The 19,819-nt window shown below is 45.4% G+C and overlaps 1 protein-coding gene across 1 annotated transcript in view; it reads right to left on the bottom strand.

Annotated features, from left to right (window-relative positions):
* Nucleotides 1-19,819, bottom strand: part of PYGB (glycogen phosphorylase B) — a 55,891-nt gene that overhangs the window by 21,459 nt on the left and 14,613 nt on the right. The window contains exons 2-4 of the mRNA XM_059037582.2: nt 15,110-15,211; nt 3,411-3,489; nt 1,202-1,305 (exon numbers count right to left, since the gene is read on the bottom strand). Coding sequence (XP_058893565.1) covers nt 1,202-1,305; nt 3,411-3,489; nt 15,110-15,211 — 285 coding nt within the window. The remainder of the gene's footprint in view (nt 1-1,201; nt 1,306-3,410; nt 3,490-15,109; nt 15,212-19,819) is intronic.

Raw genomic sequence — 19,819 nt, 5'->3', positions numbered from 1 at the left:
TACTTTTCTTGGCTAATGTTTTATTATGAGCATTTTCAAACACATAGAAATGCCAAGGAATTGACAGTGAACTGCACACCCTCCACCCAGGCTCTGTCACTGCTACCATCTTGCTATACTGGATAACCACGTCTCCTTCCACCCATCCATCCGTCACCTTTCTGATGCATTTCAAAGTGAGCAGTTCATCCCAGACATCTGTCCACTCCTCCCCTGAACACTTCAGCAGGCATGTCATTAAGGACAGTCCATCACGTGTTTATTTTTTAGGTTAATAGACGCACAGTGAAATGCATAAATCTTAAGGACAACGTTGGTAAGTTCTGACAATTACACACACCTGTGTGACCTAAACCCCATCAAGACAGAGGACATTTCCATCACCCCGATCATTAGCTTCTTCGTTCAGACTGTACGACTTTCCTGTTACCAGCTTTTTGATTCTAACTCCAGCCCTGCTTTATCTGTGACTTTTAGACCCCTAATTATTTAAACTATTCTCTACCCAAGTGGAAGAGTGCTGCCTTCCCTTCTGAAATGCCAAAGTGAGGGGAAGCGCCCACTTCACCTAAGAGAAGGAAGGTGGGACTGCGTTTTGAGTCCCCCCGTTTACCAGCAGGGTCTTGACTGTGTTACTTCTCTGCCTGACGCTTTAGAATTGAGGTTCATTCTTCCTAAGAGCCACATTGCTTTGAAGAGTCCAGCCCCTAACCCCACAGGATGCCACCACCTCACTGGTGTCAGAGAGCGAGGGCAGGTGAGAGCAAAGCCTGCAATAGCTGTTCTCCTAGCGACTCCAGGCCATTCCTCCTCTGCGGTGGGGTTGGGCTGGGGGGGTGCCTTCGCTCTATGAGAGACGACGGAAAACAACACCCCCTGGTGGCGTCCTCAACCCACAGTGTCTCATGTGAGGCCCAGCTGGGCTCTGGCCCCAGCCCACGAGACGTCCTGTCACCACACAGAAGCCGTGTGCAATAAGCACATATAGGCAACGGGCCCTGCCGGCTGTGGGGACGATGTGGAAAGCACGGAGTGCCCAGAACGCCCAGCACTGCCCACCTGCCCCCCTCCGCTCTGCCAAGGACCGGCATGCAGCCTCTCCAGGAGGAGCAGAAAGTCCAAAAACAGAACCGACAGTGCCTGGCTATTTTCTCATGTGCATGAGAGCTGCAAGTGAGCAAAGGAAGGAAGTCGCACCCACCTGCCAGCCATTGACAATCTTCTGGTTAAAAATCCCAAACTCATAGCGGATTCCATAGCCGTATGCCGCCAGGCCCAAGGTGGCCATCGAGTCAAGGAAGCAGGCTGAAAGTCCAAACACAAAGAACTTCTTGGGATCAAAGACAATCAGGAGACCCAAGGCCTCTGGAGCCAAGGCCCAGACACCAAGTCACCTTCAGGTCTCATGAAAAGGCAAATGGAACCACAGTCTAATGCTCTTCAGCCTGAGAGCCTGGGGCCAGGCCAAGACAACATCAATACGGGGGCTACTTGGGGGTGTGGGAAGAAGGACGAACCCCACAGAGGACGGTGCCAGACTCAGCTCATCCCAACACACTGTCCCCTCCTGCCAACGTTCTCTTAGGGACCCTCACTCAGGCTGCAGGCCTCCCCACCCTCACATGTTCTACTTGAAATCCAAGCAACATCGCAAAACATCTCCCCACACACTGGTAAAGAAGGCACAGAAGTGGGGCCTGCAAATGTACATTTCAGCACCCACAGCACCAAATACCCAGGTGCCAAAGTGCCACCAGGGTCCCCGGAAGGTGCCGCCAAATGGAGCCCTTGTTCCGATCAAAATGTCTTGAAAGCAAACCACCATGATTTGAATAAAGATTCAGAAGGCAGCCTTATTAAACTTGTGGATTAAAAAGAACACAAAATTTTAACAACGAAACACCAGCACATAAGACACATGCCAATCTACCAAACATGCACAGACCTGGGGGTGCCAGGCCCTCTGCTGAAGAGGAATGACGAGAAGACCCACAAACTAAGACCTGGGCTCTTGCTCTGAGGAAATCATTCTCGCAGGAGGGACGCCGCACACGAGCTACCGCAGGCTGGGGGTGACCCAGGTCTGCATGGCGAGGGGAGCCGTGGAACCAGAGGGGCCCAGATGAGTCCAGGGGGAAGGCCAATGGCGCCGCCCAGGGGCAGGAAAGGTGCCTGGAGTGGACACGGCCTGAGGACCCGCGGGGGGTGGGAACGCCTCATGAGCTGACATGCTGGCCACAGGGTGGGCGGCCTGGAGCTTCCCTCAAGTTTGGGGGACAGGTTCACTTTTTACTGACTGAGCAGTGACTAAGTGGGGAGATGACCACACTCAACGGAATGCCGTCAGGGCAAAGGGGACCGAAGCCCGAGGGGCTGCCCTCTGCCTGCCGGCCTGGACGCCGTAACGCCGTCTGCAGCGGGAAGTGACGGCTTAGCGTGGTGTGTGTGACCTCACCTTCGCGGGCCACACAGAGCCCACACCCGCCAGTGGGGCACACACGGCCTTTCCCCTGGAGGCGGGGCACGCCTGGACAAGGGTTAACCTAGAGCCCGGGTGCTGCTGTGTTGGACAGATACATACATTGCGCTTATAATTTCCGAAGAATTTAACTTAAATTCTGAAAACATAAACACATACACACAACTCACCCAGATAAATTTTAGGGCATTTGCTCCCTTTTACAAAATGACAGCTCTCAAAAGGGGTAGTAACGCAAAGTGTATCACTTTAGGGCCCCGTACACACAAGGGCAGCACAGAACTTGATCATCTCTGCTCCAGAAGCACTGTGCCCAAAAGCCTTGAAAGACACAGTGACATCAAATCTCACTGTGACTGCTGTTTCCACTTCCAAGTTCTTAACCCAACTCCTTCCCTCCAATAAAGGCTGGCGAAAATCATTAAAACAGAAAAAAACCCCACAAACGTCAAACTGGGTATATTCTCAAATAGGGTGGCCCAAAGAAGCAGCAGCTCCAAGAGAAACAGCTCTGCTATTTTAGAGCAATCTGTTTACTGTAGTAAAGCAGGAGCAGCTGCTTTAAGCTGGGCTACATTCATAAATTGTGCGTGTGTGTTTCTAGCCCTCTTTCTCCCAGTTACTGGCTGTGGAGGTGGTTGGTATATTGCAAACCCCTCCTGGCACCAGTTCCCCAATACTGGTAAGCCTGGTCACCATAATTATGAAGCACCCTTTGTGTGAAAGAGAATATATAATTTGCATTTTTTACCCCCTACTGGTGGCAAAGATTTTGACCGGGAGGACACACTGTCCCATCCACTCTGAGGGACCAATCTATCCCCACGGACCAGTGCTGGGAGCGCGGCTGATCTTGGCCTTGCCACGTGCTGCTCTCTGACCAAGGCACTGTGTCAGGAAAGGTATGTCCTGGACAGGAGCCCGGGGTTACCTGCCAGCCTCCCCAAGCCTCCATTCCCCAGGCCGGCATCCTCTTCTATTTCCTCCAGTTCTTCCAAGTCCAGCCCCAACTGTGAATAAAAACAAAGGTAACATTTTAATATTACTTAATATTTTCCCTCAGTGATAGGTGGAAAGATATTTAAATCTTATGAGCTTATATCAATCAAAGGTTAGAGTCTGCCTTCTTTTAGACTTGCAAATCCAACATTAAAATTTGGTGTTAGGATGCAGAGAAAGGGGACCCTCCTACACTGTTGGTGGGAATGTAAATGGTGCAGCCACTGTGGAAAACAATATGGAGGTTCCTCAAGAAACTAAATATAGAGTCACCATATGATCCAGCAATCCCACTCCTGGGCATATATCTGAAAAAAACTCTAATTGGAAAAGACATGCACCCCAATGTTCATTTCAGCACTATTCACAATAGTCAAGACATGGAAGCAACCTAAATGTCCACTGATAGATGAAGAAGATGTGGTATATAATCTACTATGGAATATTATTCAGCCATAAAAAAGAATGCAATAATGCCATTTGCAGCAACATGGATGGACCCAGAGATTATCACACTAAGTGAAGTAAGCCAGACAAAGACAACTATTATATATCACTTATACATGGAATCTAAAAAATAGTACAAATGAACATATTTATAAAACAGGAACAGGGCTTCCCTGGTGGCGCAGTGGTTGAGAATCCCCCTGCCGATGCAGGGGACATGGGTTCGTGCCCCGGTCCGGGAAGATCCCACATGCCGCGGAGCGGCTGGGCCCGTGAGCCATGGCCGCTGAGCCTGCGCATCTGGAGCCTGTGCTTCGCAACGGGAGAGGCCACAACAGTGAGAGGCCCGCATATCACAAAAAAAAAAAAAAAAAACAGGAACAGACTCACAGATATAGAAAACAAACTTATGGTTACCAAAGGGGAAAAGTGGGGAGGGATAAATTAGGAGTATGGGATTAACAGATGCACGCTACCATATATAAAATAAACAACAAGGATTTACTGTGTAGCACAGGGAACTATATTCAATATCTTGTAATAACCTATAATGGAAAATAATTGAAAAAAATAAAACTGAATCACTTTGCTGTACATCTGAAACTAACACAATATTATAAACCAAGTATACTTCAATTTTTTAAAAATCTGGTGTTTAATCAATGCATGAAAATGAAAGCTTCCAGGTATTTCAAAAGCTGCTGAATGACTTAAGAATTAACAGTCAAAATGAGACATGGTTTAATAGCCAGAGATACTGACTGCCGCGTTATTAACCTACTTACATTGGACAGATTATAACGTATCATCCTAAAAAGAAGCCAATGCTTTTAGTAACTCTCTACTGTCACATGGTCTAATGATATTTACATGACATCTTTTAAAGCCAAAACCTAAAAGCACTTTTCCTAGCTATTCCAACTGCATTCAAACAATCTTGTGAAACAGATATGGTAGGTTAAACATCAGAGAGAAAGCACCTGATTTAAAACCATTCAAGAATGCAGATCTTGGGGCTTCCCTGGTGGCGCAGTGATTAAGAATCCATCTGCCAACGCAGGGTACACAGGTTCGAGCCCTGGTCTGGGAAGATCCCACATGCTGCGGAGCAACTAAGCCCGTGTGCCACAACTACTGAGACTGCACTCTAGAGCCTGCAAGCCACAACTACTGAGCCTACGTGTCACAACTACTGAAGCCTGTGTGCCTAGAGCCCATGTTCCGCAACAAGAGAAGCCACTGCAATGAGTAGCCCGCGCACCACAACGAACAGTAGCCCCTGCTCAGCAACAAAGACCCACCACAGCCAAAAATAAATAAACAAACAAATAAAAGAATGCAGATCTTAAGGCTCTCAATTAGAATAGATGGATAATTGTTCCATTAATCTGGCTTTAGTGTATTAAGCTTGACAAGTTGCTCATTAATTACTTTTTTTTTTTGGCCACGCCACGTGGCTTGTGGGATCTTAGTTCCCCGAACAGGGATTGAACCCTCACCCTCTACAATGAAAGCACAGAGTCCTAAGTGGACCGCCAGGGAATTCCCTCATTAATTACCTTGATCAGTGGTTTCTAAACTTTTTGATTTCAGGAAGACCTAAAGAGTTACTGTTTATTGAGATTATATCTATCAATATTTATCAAATTAGAAATTAAAATGGAGAAATTTTTTGAAGTATATATGAATTCATCTTAAAGCAACAACAAACCCATTACATATTAACACAAACAACACTGTTTAATGGAAAATAACTACATTTTTTAAAACAACCAAAAAAAATAATGAAAAGGGTGGCAGTGTTTTACATTTTTATAAATCTCTTTAATAGCATTCAATCTGTTAAGATATCACACACAATAGAGCCTCTGGAAAGCCTACTGTACATAGACTCATGCGAATAAGAATAAATAGTTCTGACTCAGAGGACCCCTTGAAAAGGTCTCAGGGACCCCGGGGGTCTCCAGACCACACTTTGAGGATCTGACAAACTGCAAAGGGTAGAAGCTAAGTTGTGAGAAAATTAAAAACATTAGTCATAAAGAAATGACTTAGTATCTATTAAATCAAATGGTATTAACACGTACAACAATCTGATTAAGATTTCAAAATACTGACTTCCAAATTTCAAATTTGAAATTTCAAAATACTGACTCCTACAGCAATTTCAAAGAGTGTGTTCCACCAAACTGTTCTGGGTGTGTGGGGGAGATAGGATGTACCTATAATAACACGTTACCAGCTCAACATTAAGAAACGTGTTTAACTGCCACATTTTCCAAACCTGACGCTGGAACCTCTTACTCCTGACACGTCTCTTAGCTCAGAGACCAGACACTCAAGGAAGACAGGCCCAGGGTGCATGTGGGCAACATGTTTTGTTCCTTTACGTTTTTACCTGGAATGTTGTAGGCACACCTCAGCCTAGGAAGGCAAGTTTTGCCTTCATTTTGAGAGCATTCAGAAGAGGCACAGAAGTAGCTAATTGACAGAAAGTCTAAAACCTTCCTAGGACTTCCCTGGTGGCGCTGTGGTGAAGAGTCTGTGCTCCCAATGCAGGGGGCCCGGGTTAGATCCCTGGTCAGGGAACTAGATCCTACATGCATGCTGCAACTAAGAGTTTGCATGCCACAACTAAGAGTTCGCATGCCACAACTAAGAAGCCTGCCGGCCTCAATTAAGACCCAGGGCAACCAAATAGATAAATTAATAATAAAAAAGGAAAAAAAAAAAAAAAAACCTTCCTAAAGTGGGCTACGGAAACTGAGTACAACAGAGCTCTCTTAACAACCTGACTTTTCCTTATTGAGTTATAACCCACAGACCACAAAAGCGAACAAGCTGATGGTTTTTAGCATATTCACAAAGCTGTACAACTATCACCACTATCCAGTTTTAGAACTTCATCCCCCGAGAAAGAAACCCCCTACTCAGTAGCAGTCACTCCCTATTTCTCCCTTCCTCACTTTTCTACTTTTTGTCTGTATAAATTTGCCTGTTCTGGACATTTCTTGTAAATGGAGACATACAATATGTGGCCTTTTGTATCTGGCTTCTTTCAATTAGAATACTATTTGCCAGGTTTATCCATGTTGTAGCCTGTGTCAGTACTTCTATCACTGTGTAGTTGTCCGCTGTATGGCCATGCCACATTGAAAGACACCTGGTTGTATTCACCTTTTGGCTATTATGAATAATGCTGCTATGAACATTCATGTACAATTTTTTGTATAGATGTATGTTTTCTTTTTTTTTAATTTTAATTTATTCGTGTACAGTTGATTTACAATGTTGTGTTAGTTTCAGTTACACAGCAAACTGATTCAGTTATACATATATTCTTTTTTTTTTTTTTTTTTTTTTTTTGCGGTATGCGGGCCTCTCACTGTTGTGGCCTCTCCCATTGCGGAGCACAGGCTCCGAACGCGCAGGCTCAGTGGCCATGGCTCACGGGCTTAGTTGCTCCGCGGCATGTGGGATCTTCCCGGACCAGGGCACGAACCCGTGTCTCCTGCATTGGCAGGCGGATTCTCAACCGCTGCGCCACCAGGGAAGCCCTATATTCATTTTTAGATCCTTTCCTCATATAGGTTATCACAGAATATTGAGTAGAGTTCCCTGTGCTGTACAGTAGGTCGTTGTTGGTTATCTATCTTATGTACAGTAGTGTGTGTATGTTCATCCCAAACTCCTGATTTATCCCCCCCCCCACTAGAAGTATGTTTTCATTTTTCTCAAAATAAACCTTGGAGTGGAATTGCTGGGTTACACGGTAATTCTATGCTTAACTTTTTGAGTAGTTGCCAGACTATCTTCCAAAGTGGCTCCACCATTTTACTTTCCTACCAGATGTGATGATGAGTTGCTGCCTCGGCATTTTACAGTATGACAGCCCTGCTCACACTCAGAGTCTGGGCATTTAGATGAGGACTCAAGCTGGGGATTCCCAACCCACGTTCCCACTTTGCTTTTCCCAGTAAAAATAACCTTTTAAAATAACCACTTAGAGTTGGGCCTGAAACCACCTTGTAAGTACTAAGTGCTTACTGTCCTGCTCTCTATCTCCTGCTTGCTGGCAACCTGGGACAGAGGACTGCCCTTCCCCCCAACCCCCATTTCTGTAAGCAACAAGTCTTGTGACTTTACTTACTTTATGTGGGTGTATTGCAACTGTACCTTCAATCAAAGTGATCCCAGTGTGTGTCTTTCCCCAAAGTGGGAGCATGGATGCAACCCCACGTGGGTGGCTTGTGACTCCTCATTCAGCTGGCCATAATTTGCATATTCTTAATTTAATACACTAGCTGCTCAACATAGCAGCATATGAGGGTTCCAATTTCTCCATATCCTCACCAACACTTGTTCTCTGTCTTTATGATTACAGCCATTCTAGTTGATGTGAAGTAGTATTTCACTGTGGTTTTGATTTGCATGTATGTCCCTGATGATTAATGACACTGAGCAACTTTTCTGTCTGTCATTCTGTTATTTGGATGTAAGAGTTCTTAATACATTCTGGATACTAGACCCTTATCAGATTTATAATTTACAAATATTTTCTCCCATTTTGTAGATTGTCTTTTAACTTTCTTCATAATGTCCTTTGATGTCCTTTGTCCAATTTACCTATTTTTTTTGCTGCTTGTACTTTTGGTGTCATTTCTAAGAATGCATTACCAAATCATGAAGATGTACTCGCATATATTCTTCTAAGAATTTTATATTTTTAGCTGTTACACTTAAGTCTCTGATCCACTTTGAGCTAATTTTATATGTAGTGTGAGGTAGGGGTCCAACTTCATTCATTTGCAAGTAGATGTCTAAGCGTCTTAGCACCGTTTATTTATTCTTTCTCTACTGAATCATTTTGGTACACTTTTCCTTAAAAAAAAAAAAAATCAATTGACCATATATGACACCAAAACCACAGGCAACAGGGACTTCCCTGGAGGTCCAGTGGTTAAGACTCCGCGCTTCCAATGCAGAGTGTGCGGGTTCGATCCCTAGTCGGGGAACTAATATCCCACAGGCCACACGGTGCAGCCAAAAAATAAAAAGTAATAAAAAATTTTTATTAAAAAAAAAGCACAGGCAACAAAAGAAAACTGGACTTCATGAAAATTAAAACCTTTTGTGCATCAAAAGACATTATCACAACTTCCCTGGTGGTCCAGTGGTTAAGACTGTGTTCCTAATGCAAGGGCCCCACGTTCGACCCCTGGTCAGGGAACTAGGTCCCACATGCCACAACTAAAGATCTCGCATGCTGCAACGAAGATCCTGCACGTGGGAACAACCATCCTGCGTGCCGCATCTAAGACCCGGCACAGTCAAATAAATAAATAAATAATTTTTAAAAATCTACTGTCTTGGGCTTCCCTGGTGGCGCAGTGGTTGAGAGTCCGCCTGCCGATGCAGGAGACGCGGGTTCGTGCCCTGGTCCGGGAGGATCCCACATGCCGCGGAGCAACTAAGCTCGTGAGCCATGGCCGCTAGGCCTGCGCGTCCGGAGCCTGTGCTCCGCAACGGGAGAGGCCACAACAGTGAGAGGCCCGCATACCGCAAAAAAAAAAAAAAAAAAAAAAATCTACTGTCTTAACCATTTTTTAAATTACTTAATTTATTTATTTATTTTGGCTGTGCCAGGTCTTAGTTGTGGCACGAGGGATCTTCATTGTGTCATGAGGGATCTTTAGTTGCAGCATGCAGACTCTTAGTTGCGTCATGCATGAAGGATTTAGTTCCCTGACCAGGGATAGAACCCAGGCCCCCTGCATTGGGAGCGCAGTCTTACCCACTGGACCACCAGGAAGTCCCTAAATAAATATTAAATAATTTTTATTAAAAGACATTATCAACAGAGTGAAAAGACAACCCACAGAATCGGAGGAAATACCTGCACAAACTACATATCTGATAAGGGATTAATATACAGAATAGAGAACTCCTAAAACTCAACAATAAAAATACCAAGCAACCCAGTTCAATAATGGACAAAGTACTTGAATAGACATTTCTCCAAAAGAAGACATACAGATGGCCAATAAGCACATGAAAAGACACTCAAAATCACTAATCTTTAAGGAAATGTTAATTAAAATCACAATGAGATATCACCTCACACCCATTAGAATGGCTACTATCAAAAAAAAAAGAAATAAATAAAATGATAAGTGTTTGTGAGGATGTGGAGAAATTGGAACCTTTTACACTGTTAGTGAGAATATAAAGGGGTGCAGCTGCTCTGGAAGACAGTATGGTGGTCCCTCAAAAAGCAAAACAGAATCACCTTATGACCCAGCAATCCCACTTCTATATATACACACAAACGAACTGAAAGCAGGGCTTTGAAGAGATATTTGTATACTCACGTTTAACAGCATTATTCACAGTAGCTAAAAGGTTGAAGCAATCCAAACGTCCAAGGACATATGAATGGATAAACAAAATGTGGTATATACATACAGTGGATGGACTATTATTCATCCAGCCTTAAAAAGATTCTGACATACGCTACAACATAGATGAGCCCTGAAGATATTAAGCCAGTCACAAAAAGACAAATATTGTACGTTTTCACTTATGTGAGGTACCCAGAGTACCAAATTCAGAGACAGAAAGTAGAATGGTGGTGGTCAAGGGCTGGGAGAAGGGGAGAGTGGGGAGTTAGTATTTAATGGATATAGAGTCTCAGTTTTACAAGATGAAAGAGTTCTGGAGATGAACGGTAGTGACGGTGGCACAATGATATAAATGTACTTAATACCACTGAACTGTACACTTAAAAACAATTAAGATGGTAAATTTCCATTATGTGTATTTTAGCTAAATTTTTTTAAATTGGGAAAAAATCAATTATAAATGTGAGGGTTTATTTCTCTTTTTTTTTTGAATCTCTGAAAAATGAAATATATTTTCACTTGTAAATAAAACTTTTGACAAGCAGAAGCTTTTCACCTTTCTTCAGATTCCACTTCCAGATAAATTTAATCTCACTGAGTAGAAACTGGGCCATTTGAGATGTGTGAACTAGGACACCAATGTTTTCCTTTGAATATCCACCCATTTGAAAGTTTCTCACAGAACTGGGCTCACCCAGTATCATTCTTTGTTTTTTTTTTGGCTGCATTGGGTCTGTTTCTGCGTGGGGGCTTTCTCTAGTTGCAGTGAGCGGGGGCTACTCTTCACTGTGGTGCGCGGGCTTCTCATTGTGGTGGCTTGTCTTGTTGCAGAGCACGGGCTGTAGGCGCGCAGGCTTCAATAGTTGCAGCTCGCGGGCTGTAAAGCGTAGGCTCAGTAGTTGTGCCACACAGGCTTAGTTGCTCCGCGGCATGTGGGGTCTTCCCAGACCAGGGCTTGAACCCATGTCCCCTGTATTGGCAGGCAGATTCTTAACCACTGCACCACCAGGGAATTCCCCCCAGTATTATCCTTAAAGCCCAAAGTTCTCTTGCTGTTGGGTCATCTAGTGGTGAAATCAGCCCGAGAGGCTTGTCTGCTCACCAGCCGGGGCAGGCGGGGAGGGTTTATTTCTTGATTCTCAATTCTATCCCACTGCTCTATCTGTCTGTCCTTATGCCAGGACCACACCCGTAGCTTTGTAGTGAGTTCTGAAATTGGAAATGTGAGTCCTCCAACTTTGTTCTTCTTTCTCAAGATGTTTTAATTAATCCTGATCTGTTGCATCTGCATCTGGATTTTAAAATCAGCTTGTCAATCTCTGCAAAGAAGCCAAATGGAATTTTACTGGGGGCAGCAATGAGTCTGTAGATCAGTCTGGGGAGTCTCGCAATCTTTATTTTTTTGGCAGTGTGGGTCTTTGTTGCTGCACGTGGGCTTTCTCTAGTTGCAGCGAGTGGGGGCTACTCTTTGTTATGGTGCTGTGGCTTCTCCTGTTGCAGAGCACGGGCTCTAGGCACGCGGGCTTCAGCAGTTGCAGCACGTGGGCCCTAGAGTGCGTGGGCTTCAGTAGTTACGGCACATGGGCTCAGTAGTTGTGACTCATGAGCTTAGCTGCTCCACGGCATGTGGGATCTTCCCAGACCAGGGATCAAACCCATGTCCCCTGCATTGGCAGGTGGATTCTTTTTTTTTTTTTTTTTTTTTTTTTTTTGTGGTACATGGGCCTCTCACTGTTGTGGCCTCTCCCATTGCGGGGCACAGGCTCCGGACGCGCAGGCTCAGCGGCCATGGCTCACGGGCCCAGCCGCTCCGCGGCATGTGGGATCTTCCCGGACTGGGGCACGAACCCATGTCCCCTGCATCGGCAGGCAGACTCTCAACCACTGCGCCACCACGGAAGCCCCTGGCAGGTGGATTCTTAACCACTGTGCCACCAGGGAAGTCCCTACAATCTTAACATTAAGTCTTCCAAGCCATTAACAGGGGATGTCTTTCCATTTTTAGGTTTTCTTTCTCTCAACAATGTTTTATAGTTTTCAGAATATAAGTTTGTGTCTCTTTTGGAAACTTGTTCCTAAGTATTTTACTATTTTTAATGCTATTTTAAATGGAATTGTTTTCTTAATTTCATTTTAGGATTGTTCATTGCAGGTATATAAAAATACAACTGATTTCTGTATATTGATCTTTATCCTGCAACTCTACCGAACCCATTCATTTGTACTAATACATTTTTACTAGATTCCTTAGGATTTTCTAGGTCATGTCATCTATAAGTAAAGATAGCCTCCCTTCTTCCTTTCCAATGTGGATACCTCTTATTTCATTTCCTTGGCTAAATGCCCCAGCTCCATCAGTACAATGTTGAGTAGAAGTGCTGAAACATCCTTTGGACAAAGCAGCAGGTTAAACACAAGCTGGGGACACTCTACAGAACAAACCCAGTTTCAACAAATACACTGCAAGGCAGACAAATTTAAAAAGAGGAGACGCTCATAGATTGAGAGATTTAAGAGACATATTAACCAAATGCAAGTTTCTGAACATACTATTTAAAAAAAATTTAAGGTGATCAGAGAAATTTGTACACTGCCTGAAAAACTGATATTAAAGAATTGTTAATATTTTAGAGGTCATAATGGTATGACCCTATCTTTAAAAATATCCATTGAAATATTTACAAGTGAAATATTATATTTGACATTGGCTTAAACAATCTGGGAGTGGTGGGGGCATAAGGGAAACAAGACTGGCCATGACTTGGGCTTGAGGACTGGTGAAGCCAGGTGATGGTATGTGGACAAAGTTCATCATAACAGTCACTCAATTTCCATATATAAAGTTTTCTACAAAAAAAAATTTTTAATGTGTCCTTGATAGCTCAATCAGGAGATAGTGGCTTCTTCTGAATTTCTAGTTTTTAGTGTAACCCGCTCCCAGAACTAGCCCTGGGTGATGCAGTGCCAGCATGTTTTATTTTTGACACTGCACTATAACTGGGGAGAGCCTGGAGGGAGGAGGCCTCCAGCCCTGCATCACTGACAGTCCCACCCACAGCATCTGGTACCCACCTTGTGCCTGGAAGGAAGGCCAGGCAAACGCGTGCCTGAAGATGCTCAAGTTCTGTCATCGTGGAAATTTTTCAAACACAAGCTTAATTAAAAGCTAAATGGCGGGCTTCCCTGGTGGCGCAGTGGTTGAGAATCCGCCTGCCAATGCAGGGGACACGGGTTCGTGCCCCGGTCCGGGAAGATCCCACATGCCGCAGAGCGACTGGGCCCGTGAGCCATGGCCGCTGAGCCTGCGCGTCCGGAGCCTGTGCTCCGCAACGGGAGAGGCCAAAAAAGCTAAATGGCAAGTGAAATACCATTTTTAGGGAAAAAAAATGTACAATGTTTAAAAAGATATATGCCTCCCTGTATTTTCTAAGTTTCTACAATTAACATCTTATTTGTGTAGTGAAAACTATAAACAGGGAATTCCCCGGTGGTCCAGTGGTTAAGATTGTGCTCTCCTTGCCAAGAGCCAGGGTTCAATCGCTGGTCGGGGAACTAAGATCCCACAAGCCTGCAGTACGGCCAAAAAAAAAAAAAAAAAATTGGCTTCAACAATAATAAACAGCCATTTTAAGTAAATATTTTAAAAACATTATAAACAGATAATGCATATTTATGGTATAAACATTCCCTAAAATATTTACTATCTGTAAGAATTATATACAAAGAAAATGTTTCAAAAAATGAAATGCTTTATACAACTGTAGATTCCACTGTTCTGTGGTCCTTATAGACATGTTCCAACATTCACAGTCAGTAAATGAAACTCAAATGACAAATCATGTGGGAGGATAACCTCCATCTTTTTAGATAACTGTGAGCCTAAGGTTCCTATTTGGGGGAGTCAATTTTTTTTCCATGTTTTTATTGTGCCAACTGAAACTGCTTGCCCCAGATGCTTGGCTCCCCGAAGTCCTGGAGGGGAGACAGGAGCCCCTGTGATGCCAGGGCCTAACAGCCACAGGAGGCTCACACCACCCTGCTTCCAACAAAGCCCTCAGAGCACCTCCCACCCCAACACCAAAACCAAACAAAAGCAAAGGCAGGGGCAGGTGCTGGGGGAAGGAACGACTCTGGTGAGGACCCTTCCACAGATGTGCAAAGGGCAGGGGTGCTGCCCATTCACACTCTAGAAATCCTACACTGAGCGTCCGGTGCGGGAGGGAGACGATGTCCACAGAGGGGATACACAGACAGTAAACAGACACGGCCAATTCCAGCTCTGCCCTAAAACTGCAAATCAACTGTGAAAGGGTGAGGCCTCTGGGTGAACAGCTGTCAAAGACAAACGCTCAGGCAAAGGCAGTGTTTACTCTTGAGTAGGGGAGAAAGGGCAATTTTATAACTAGAGGGCAGGACCAGTGTCTTGGGGTGGGGGAGGGGAGCTGGCGTTGAGTCACTGGCTCAATAAAGTGGAGAGAAATGGGACGGTACCAGCCATTTCTGCCGCGTGGTAAACCCACCTGGGGTTGGGGTATGGAGTGCAAAGGTCTAGAAGCGTCAAGCCTTGGCATCACAATGCACCCCAGTCCTTGCCCTCCAATGCATTAGCTCCCATCCACTTGTGCTTTCTCCCCTTGAGCAGGAGTGTCGCTACCAACCCATTCTCCCCGACACCCGAGCCATTTCTCCCGTCCCAGATGGCAGCGCTCACCTCTGCAGGGCCTGGATTAAGACTCAGTGCCCATGAGAGGCCACCTAGCAGCCTGGCCCCAAGGACCCATACCTGATAGATGGCTTCGTCACAGGCGTTCTGAAGGCCCAGGTTCACCATCGTGTTCTGTAGCGTGCGGCCCATGTAGAATTCCAGGGAAAGATAGTAGATGCGCTGAGGAAGCAAAAGGAAGCATCTTAGATTGTGCATTCCACCCCACACACGAGAAGATTCCTGTGCTGAGAAGACCTTCTTTTTTTTTTTTTTTTTTTTTTTTTTGCGGTATGCGGGCCTCTCACTGTTGTGGCCTCTCCCGTTGCGGAGCACAGGCTCCGGACGCACAGGCCCAGCGGCCATGGCTCACGGGCTTAGTTGCTCCGCGGCATGTGGGATCTTCCCGGGCCAGGGCACGAACCCGTGTCTCCTGCATCAGCAGGCGGATCCTCAACCACTGCGCCACCAGGGAAGCCCCAGAAGACCTTCTTAGGGGCTTTGCTCCGTCAACCCTGCACTTACCTGCACATCCCTAAAATGGGCTCACTCCCTTCGGCCTTGGCCAACCGCAGCTTTCCAGGGGCAGACCCCTAGTGGGGGCCCTTCGAAAGTAGTCTGTTCACTGCCCTTCTGGAGTCCCCAAGGGGATGGAAACGAACCACTGCCTGAGGTAGGGAGGCAGGGCGGGGCAGTAGTGGGGAACAGACTCCCAGGATAGATAGAGCCAGGTCTGAGCTTGGCAGGGCCTCTTCCCAGCCACGCCCTCGAGGAGGAGACCACATCGCTCACTCGGGGTGAAACAGCCCTGCAGGATGAACAGCTTCTGATACCTGAACTAAGTACTCAGTGCAAACAGCACGGTCAACACAACGGGATAGACGGATGGACACGTCTACTTCCACCTGCTGACTGTTTGCTGGCTTTGGGGGACTGAGAGGTAAACCTCCGTGTAAACAAGGTGATGACACTCGCTGGGGGCCACTCAGGGTTCAACACTTCCTGCACCTGGTGCCATCTGCCCACACGACCACCCAACGGGCCACGGGAGGCAGTGGCAGAGCTGAGATCTGGCCCGCAGAGTCCTGCTCTCATACAGGGCTTCGTGCTGCCTCCAGCTGTCAAGAGTAAGGCCTTGGGACTTCCCTGGAGGTCCGGTGGTTAAGACTCCACACTCCCAATGCAGGGGGCACAGATTCGATCCCTGGTTGGGGAGCTAAGATCCCTCATGCCACACAGCACAGCCAAAAAAATAAAATAAAATAAAACTAGAACTCTCAAAAAAAAAAAAAAAAGAGTAAGGCCTTGATGAGACAAGGGAAAAACGCTTCCCTACAGAATAATTCTGATTAATAAACGCAGAAGGAATGGGAGGAATGGAAAACCACCAAGAGAACAGCACAGTAACAGCTGCGCAGGTGACCACAGTGGCTCTAGGGACTGACTGGATATTCTGCACAGCCCTACAAGTGTCTCCCCCCAAATAACCTTAATCACCGTGGTGGCTTTAGCAGATGTCCCCAAATTCTCTGACAGCCTTCACTCCAGGAGGTGGTGTGGTGCTCAATCCCCCTCCTGCTGAGGGTGGGCTGGTCATGGCAGCTCCCTTCCGACAAATAGTCTGGAAAGGGAAAACTGCAAATTCACAATTTTGGATTGTGACGACACCTTCCCCACATGATCAAGGTTAACTTCACCAGTAACAGGTCAGGTGATATGCTGTCATGAGAAGGGGACCTCGCCTCCACGGTTTTCTTTCCAAAACTCCCAACCCCAGACTGACGGTGAGAAGCATCGGTCAGACCCAAAGTTAGGGACATCTGTGGAACTGCCTGACCAGCACCCGTCAGATCTGTCAAAGTCACAGAGGACAAGGAAAGACCAACAACCACTGCAGATAGAAGACTAAGGAAACAGGACAATTAAATGCCCTGAGGGGCCTGGATTAGGTCCGGGACAGAGAAAGGCCATCAGAGGAAGAACTGACAGGAAGTGCTGAGCCAGCGCTAACTTCTTAGTTTTGATACCTGTGCTGTGGTCACTCAGGATGTTACCACTGGGGGCAGCCGTGAAGGGCACGTGGGCATGCTACACTCTGTTTGCAACCCTCTGTCAATCTAATATTGCCTCTAAGTAAAACATAAAAGAGCAAAACCAGGCCTTGAAAAGGTGTGTGTCTGTGAGCTGTGCACGTGCACGTGCACGATGAGAGAGCACGTCTCGGTCTCAGGTGTGAATCCAGGGAAGAGTGTTGGCTGCGCTACGGTTTTACCTTTCCTATAAAATTTCCAAAATATACAATCTAAAAAAATCTATTTCCCTATGGGTTGCAGAATGCAGGGGAAAAGAAAGGTCTGGATTCCTTCTCCTCATGTGGCGAGAGGGCTGCTGGGGCCTGTGCACTTCACAGAGACACCTGCAGAGCGCGACCTGCTGAGCCCCGCACCAGCAGCTTCAGAACCCACCATTTGGGCAGAGACACGCTGAAGGTGCTTTCTTATACCTTGCTTAGAATTCTGACCAGCAGCTGACCAGAAACATCTGAGGAAACCTGGTGGCTGTCTGCCAGCCAACAGCTGTTTTAGTGGTGCTGCCCTTTGGGTTTTTCCAGCAGCATTCATACCATCACTTCACACTTCACTGTAGTTGTTCTTAAACTACTCTCCTCAGAACCAAGAAGCAGCCTGAAAGGATGGGCCAGGTAGAAAGAGGCTCCCAACTTGCAAAATACACAGGCAGGGGACCTATGTACATGGACAGACATCCCACGTCAATGGATTGGAAGGCTTAACGCTGTGAAGATGGCAATAATCCCAAAATTATCTACGAATTCAACACAATCCCTGTCAGCATTCCAGCTGGCTTCCTTACAGAGTGACAAACTGATCCTAGCATTCAGATGGAAATGCAAGGGGTCTGGAATAGTCAAAACAATCTTGAAAAAGAAAACAAAGGTGGAGGACTCACACAAATCTCAAACCTTACTACAAAACTACTGTCAGTGAGACTATACTGGCATAAAGAAGGACACACAGAGCAATAGAATAGCACAGAGAGTCCAGAATAAACCCTCACATTTATGGTCAACTGATTTCCAACAGGAGTGCCCAGATAATTCTGTGGGGAAGAATAGTCTTTTCAACAAATGGTGCTAGGACAACTGGATATCCACAAGCAAAAGAATAAAGTTGGACTCGTCTTTCATACCACATGCAAAAAATTCATTCTAAATGGATCAAGAACATAAATGTAAGAGCCAAAACTATAAAACTCTTAGGAGAAAACATAGGGGTAAATCTTTGTGACCTTGGATTAGGCAATGGTTTCTTCTGACATGACATTAAAAGCACAAGTGAAAAAACAGATAAACTGGACTTCATCAATATTTAAAACATTTGATACAATTAAGAAAGTAAAAAAGATTGGGCTTCCCTGGTGGCGCAGTGGTTGAGAATCCGCCTGCCGATGCAGGGGACACGGGTTCGTGCCCCGGTCCGGGAAGATCCCACATGCCGCAGAGCGGCTGGGCCCGTGAGCCATGGCCGCTGAGCCTGTGCGTCCGGAGCCTGCGCTCCGCAATGGGAGAGGCCACAACAGTGAGAGGCCCGCGTACCACAAAAAAAAAAAAAAAAAAAAAAAAAAAAAGACAACCCACAAAAATCGGGAAATTTTTAAAAATTGAAGTATAGTTGATTTACAATATTATATTAGTTTTAGGTGTACAACATAATGATTCACAATTTTGATAGATTATACTCCATTTAAAGTTATTATAAAATATTTCCCTGTGCGCTGTACAATATATCCTTGTAGCTTATTTATTTTATACACAGGGGTTCGTACCTCTTAATCCCCTACCCCTATCTTGCCCCTCCCCTCTTCCCTCTCCCCATTGGTAACCACGTTTGTTCTCTGTATATTCAAGCCTATTTCTGTTTGGTTATATTCATTCATTTTATTTTTTAGATTCCACATATAAGTGATAACATACAGTATCTGTCTTTGTCTGACTTGTTTCACTTGGCATAATACCCTCCAAGTCTATCCATTCTTCTTTTTATGGCTGAGTGATATGCCACTGTGATATACATATCACATCTTCTTTATCCATTCATCTATTAATGGACACTTAGGTTGTTTCAACATCTTGGTTATTGTAAATAACGCTGCTATGAACACTGGAGTGCATACTTTTGAATTAGTGTTTTAATTTTCTTTGGATGTATATTGTTTTATGAGTAGTATTCCACTGTGTATATTGACCACATCTTCTTTATCCATTCATCTGTTGATGGTCACTTAGGTTGCTTCCATATCTTGGCTATTGTAAACAGTGAAAATATCTTTTCAAATTAGTGTTTTCACTTTCTTTGAATATATACCCAGGAGTGGAATTGCTGGGTCATAAGGCAGTTACACTTTGTTTTTTAATGAACCTCCATATTGTTTTCCATAGTGGCTGCACCAATTTACGTTCCCAGTGTAGGAGGGTTCCCTCTTTTCCACATTCTCGCCAACATTTGTTATTTATGGTCTTTTTGATGATAGCCATTCTGACAGGTATGAGGTGACATCTCATTGTGGGTTTTGGTGTTTTTTTTTGTGGTACGAGGGCCTCTCACTGTTGTGGCCTCTCCCGTTGCGGAGCACAGGCTCCGGATGCGCAGGCTCAGCGGCCATGGCTCACGGGCCTAGCCGCTCCGTGGCATGTGGGATCTTCTCGGACTGGGGCACAAACCCGTGTCCCCTGCATCGGCAGGCGGACTCTCAACCACTGCGCCACCAAGGAAG

This window comes from Kogia breviceps, chromosome 14 (genome assembly GCF_026419965.1).
Source record: "Kogia breviceps isolate mKogBre1 chromosome 14, mKogBre1 haplotype 1, whole genome shotgun sequence".
Classification (NCBI taxonomy): Eukaryota; Metazoa; Chordata; class Mammalia; order Artiodactyla; family Physeteridae; genus Kogia; species Kogia breviceps.
The sequence above is the reverse complement of the archived record's forward strand: the minus strand, read 5'-3'. Positions and strand labels throughout refer to the sequence as shown.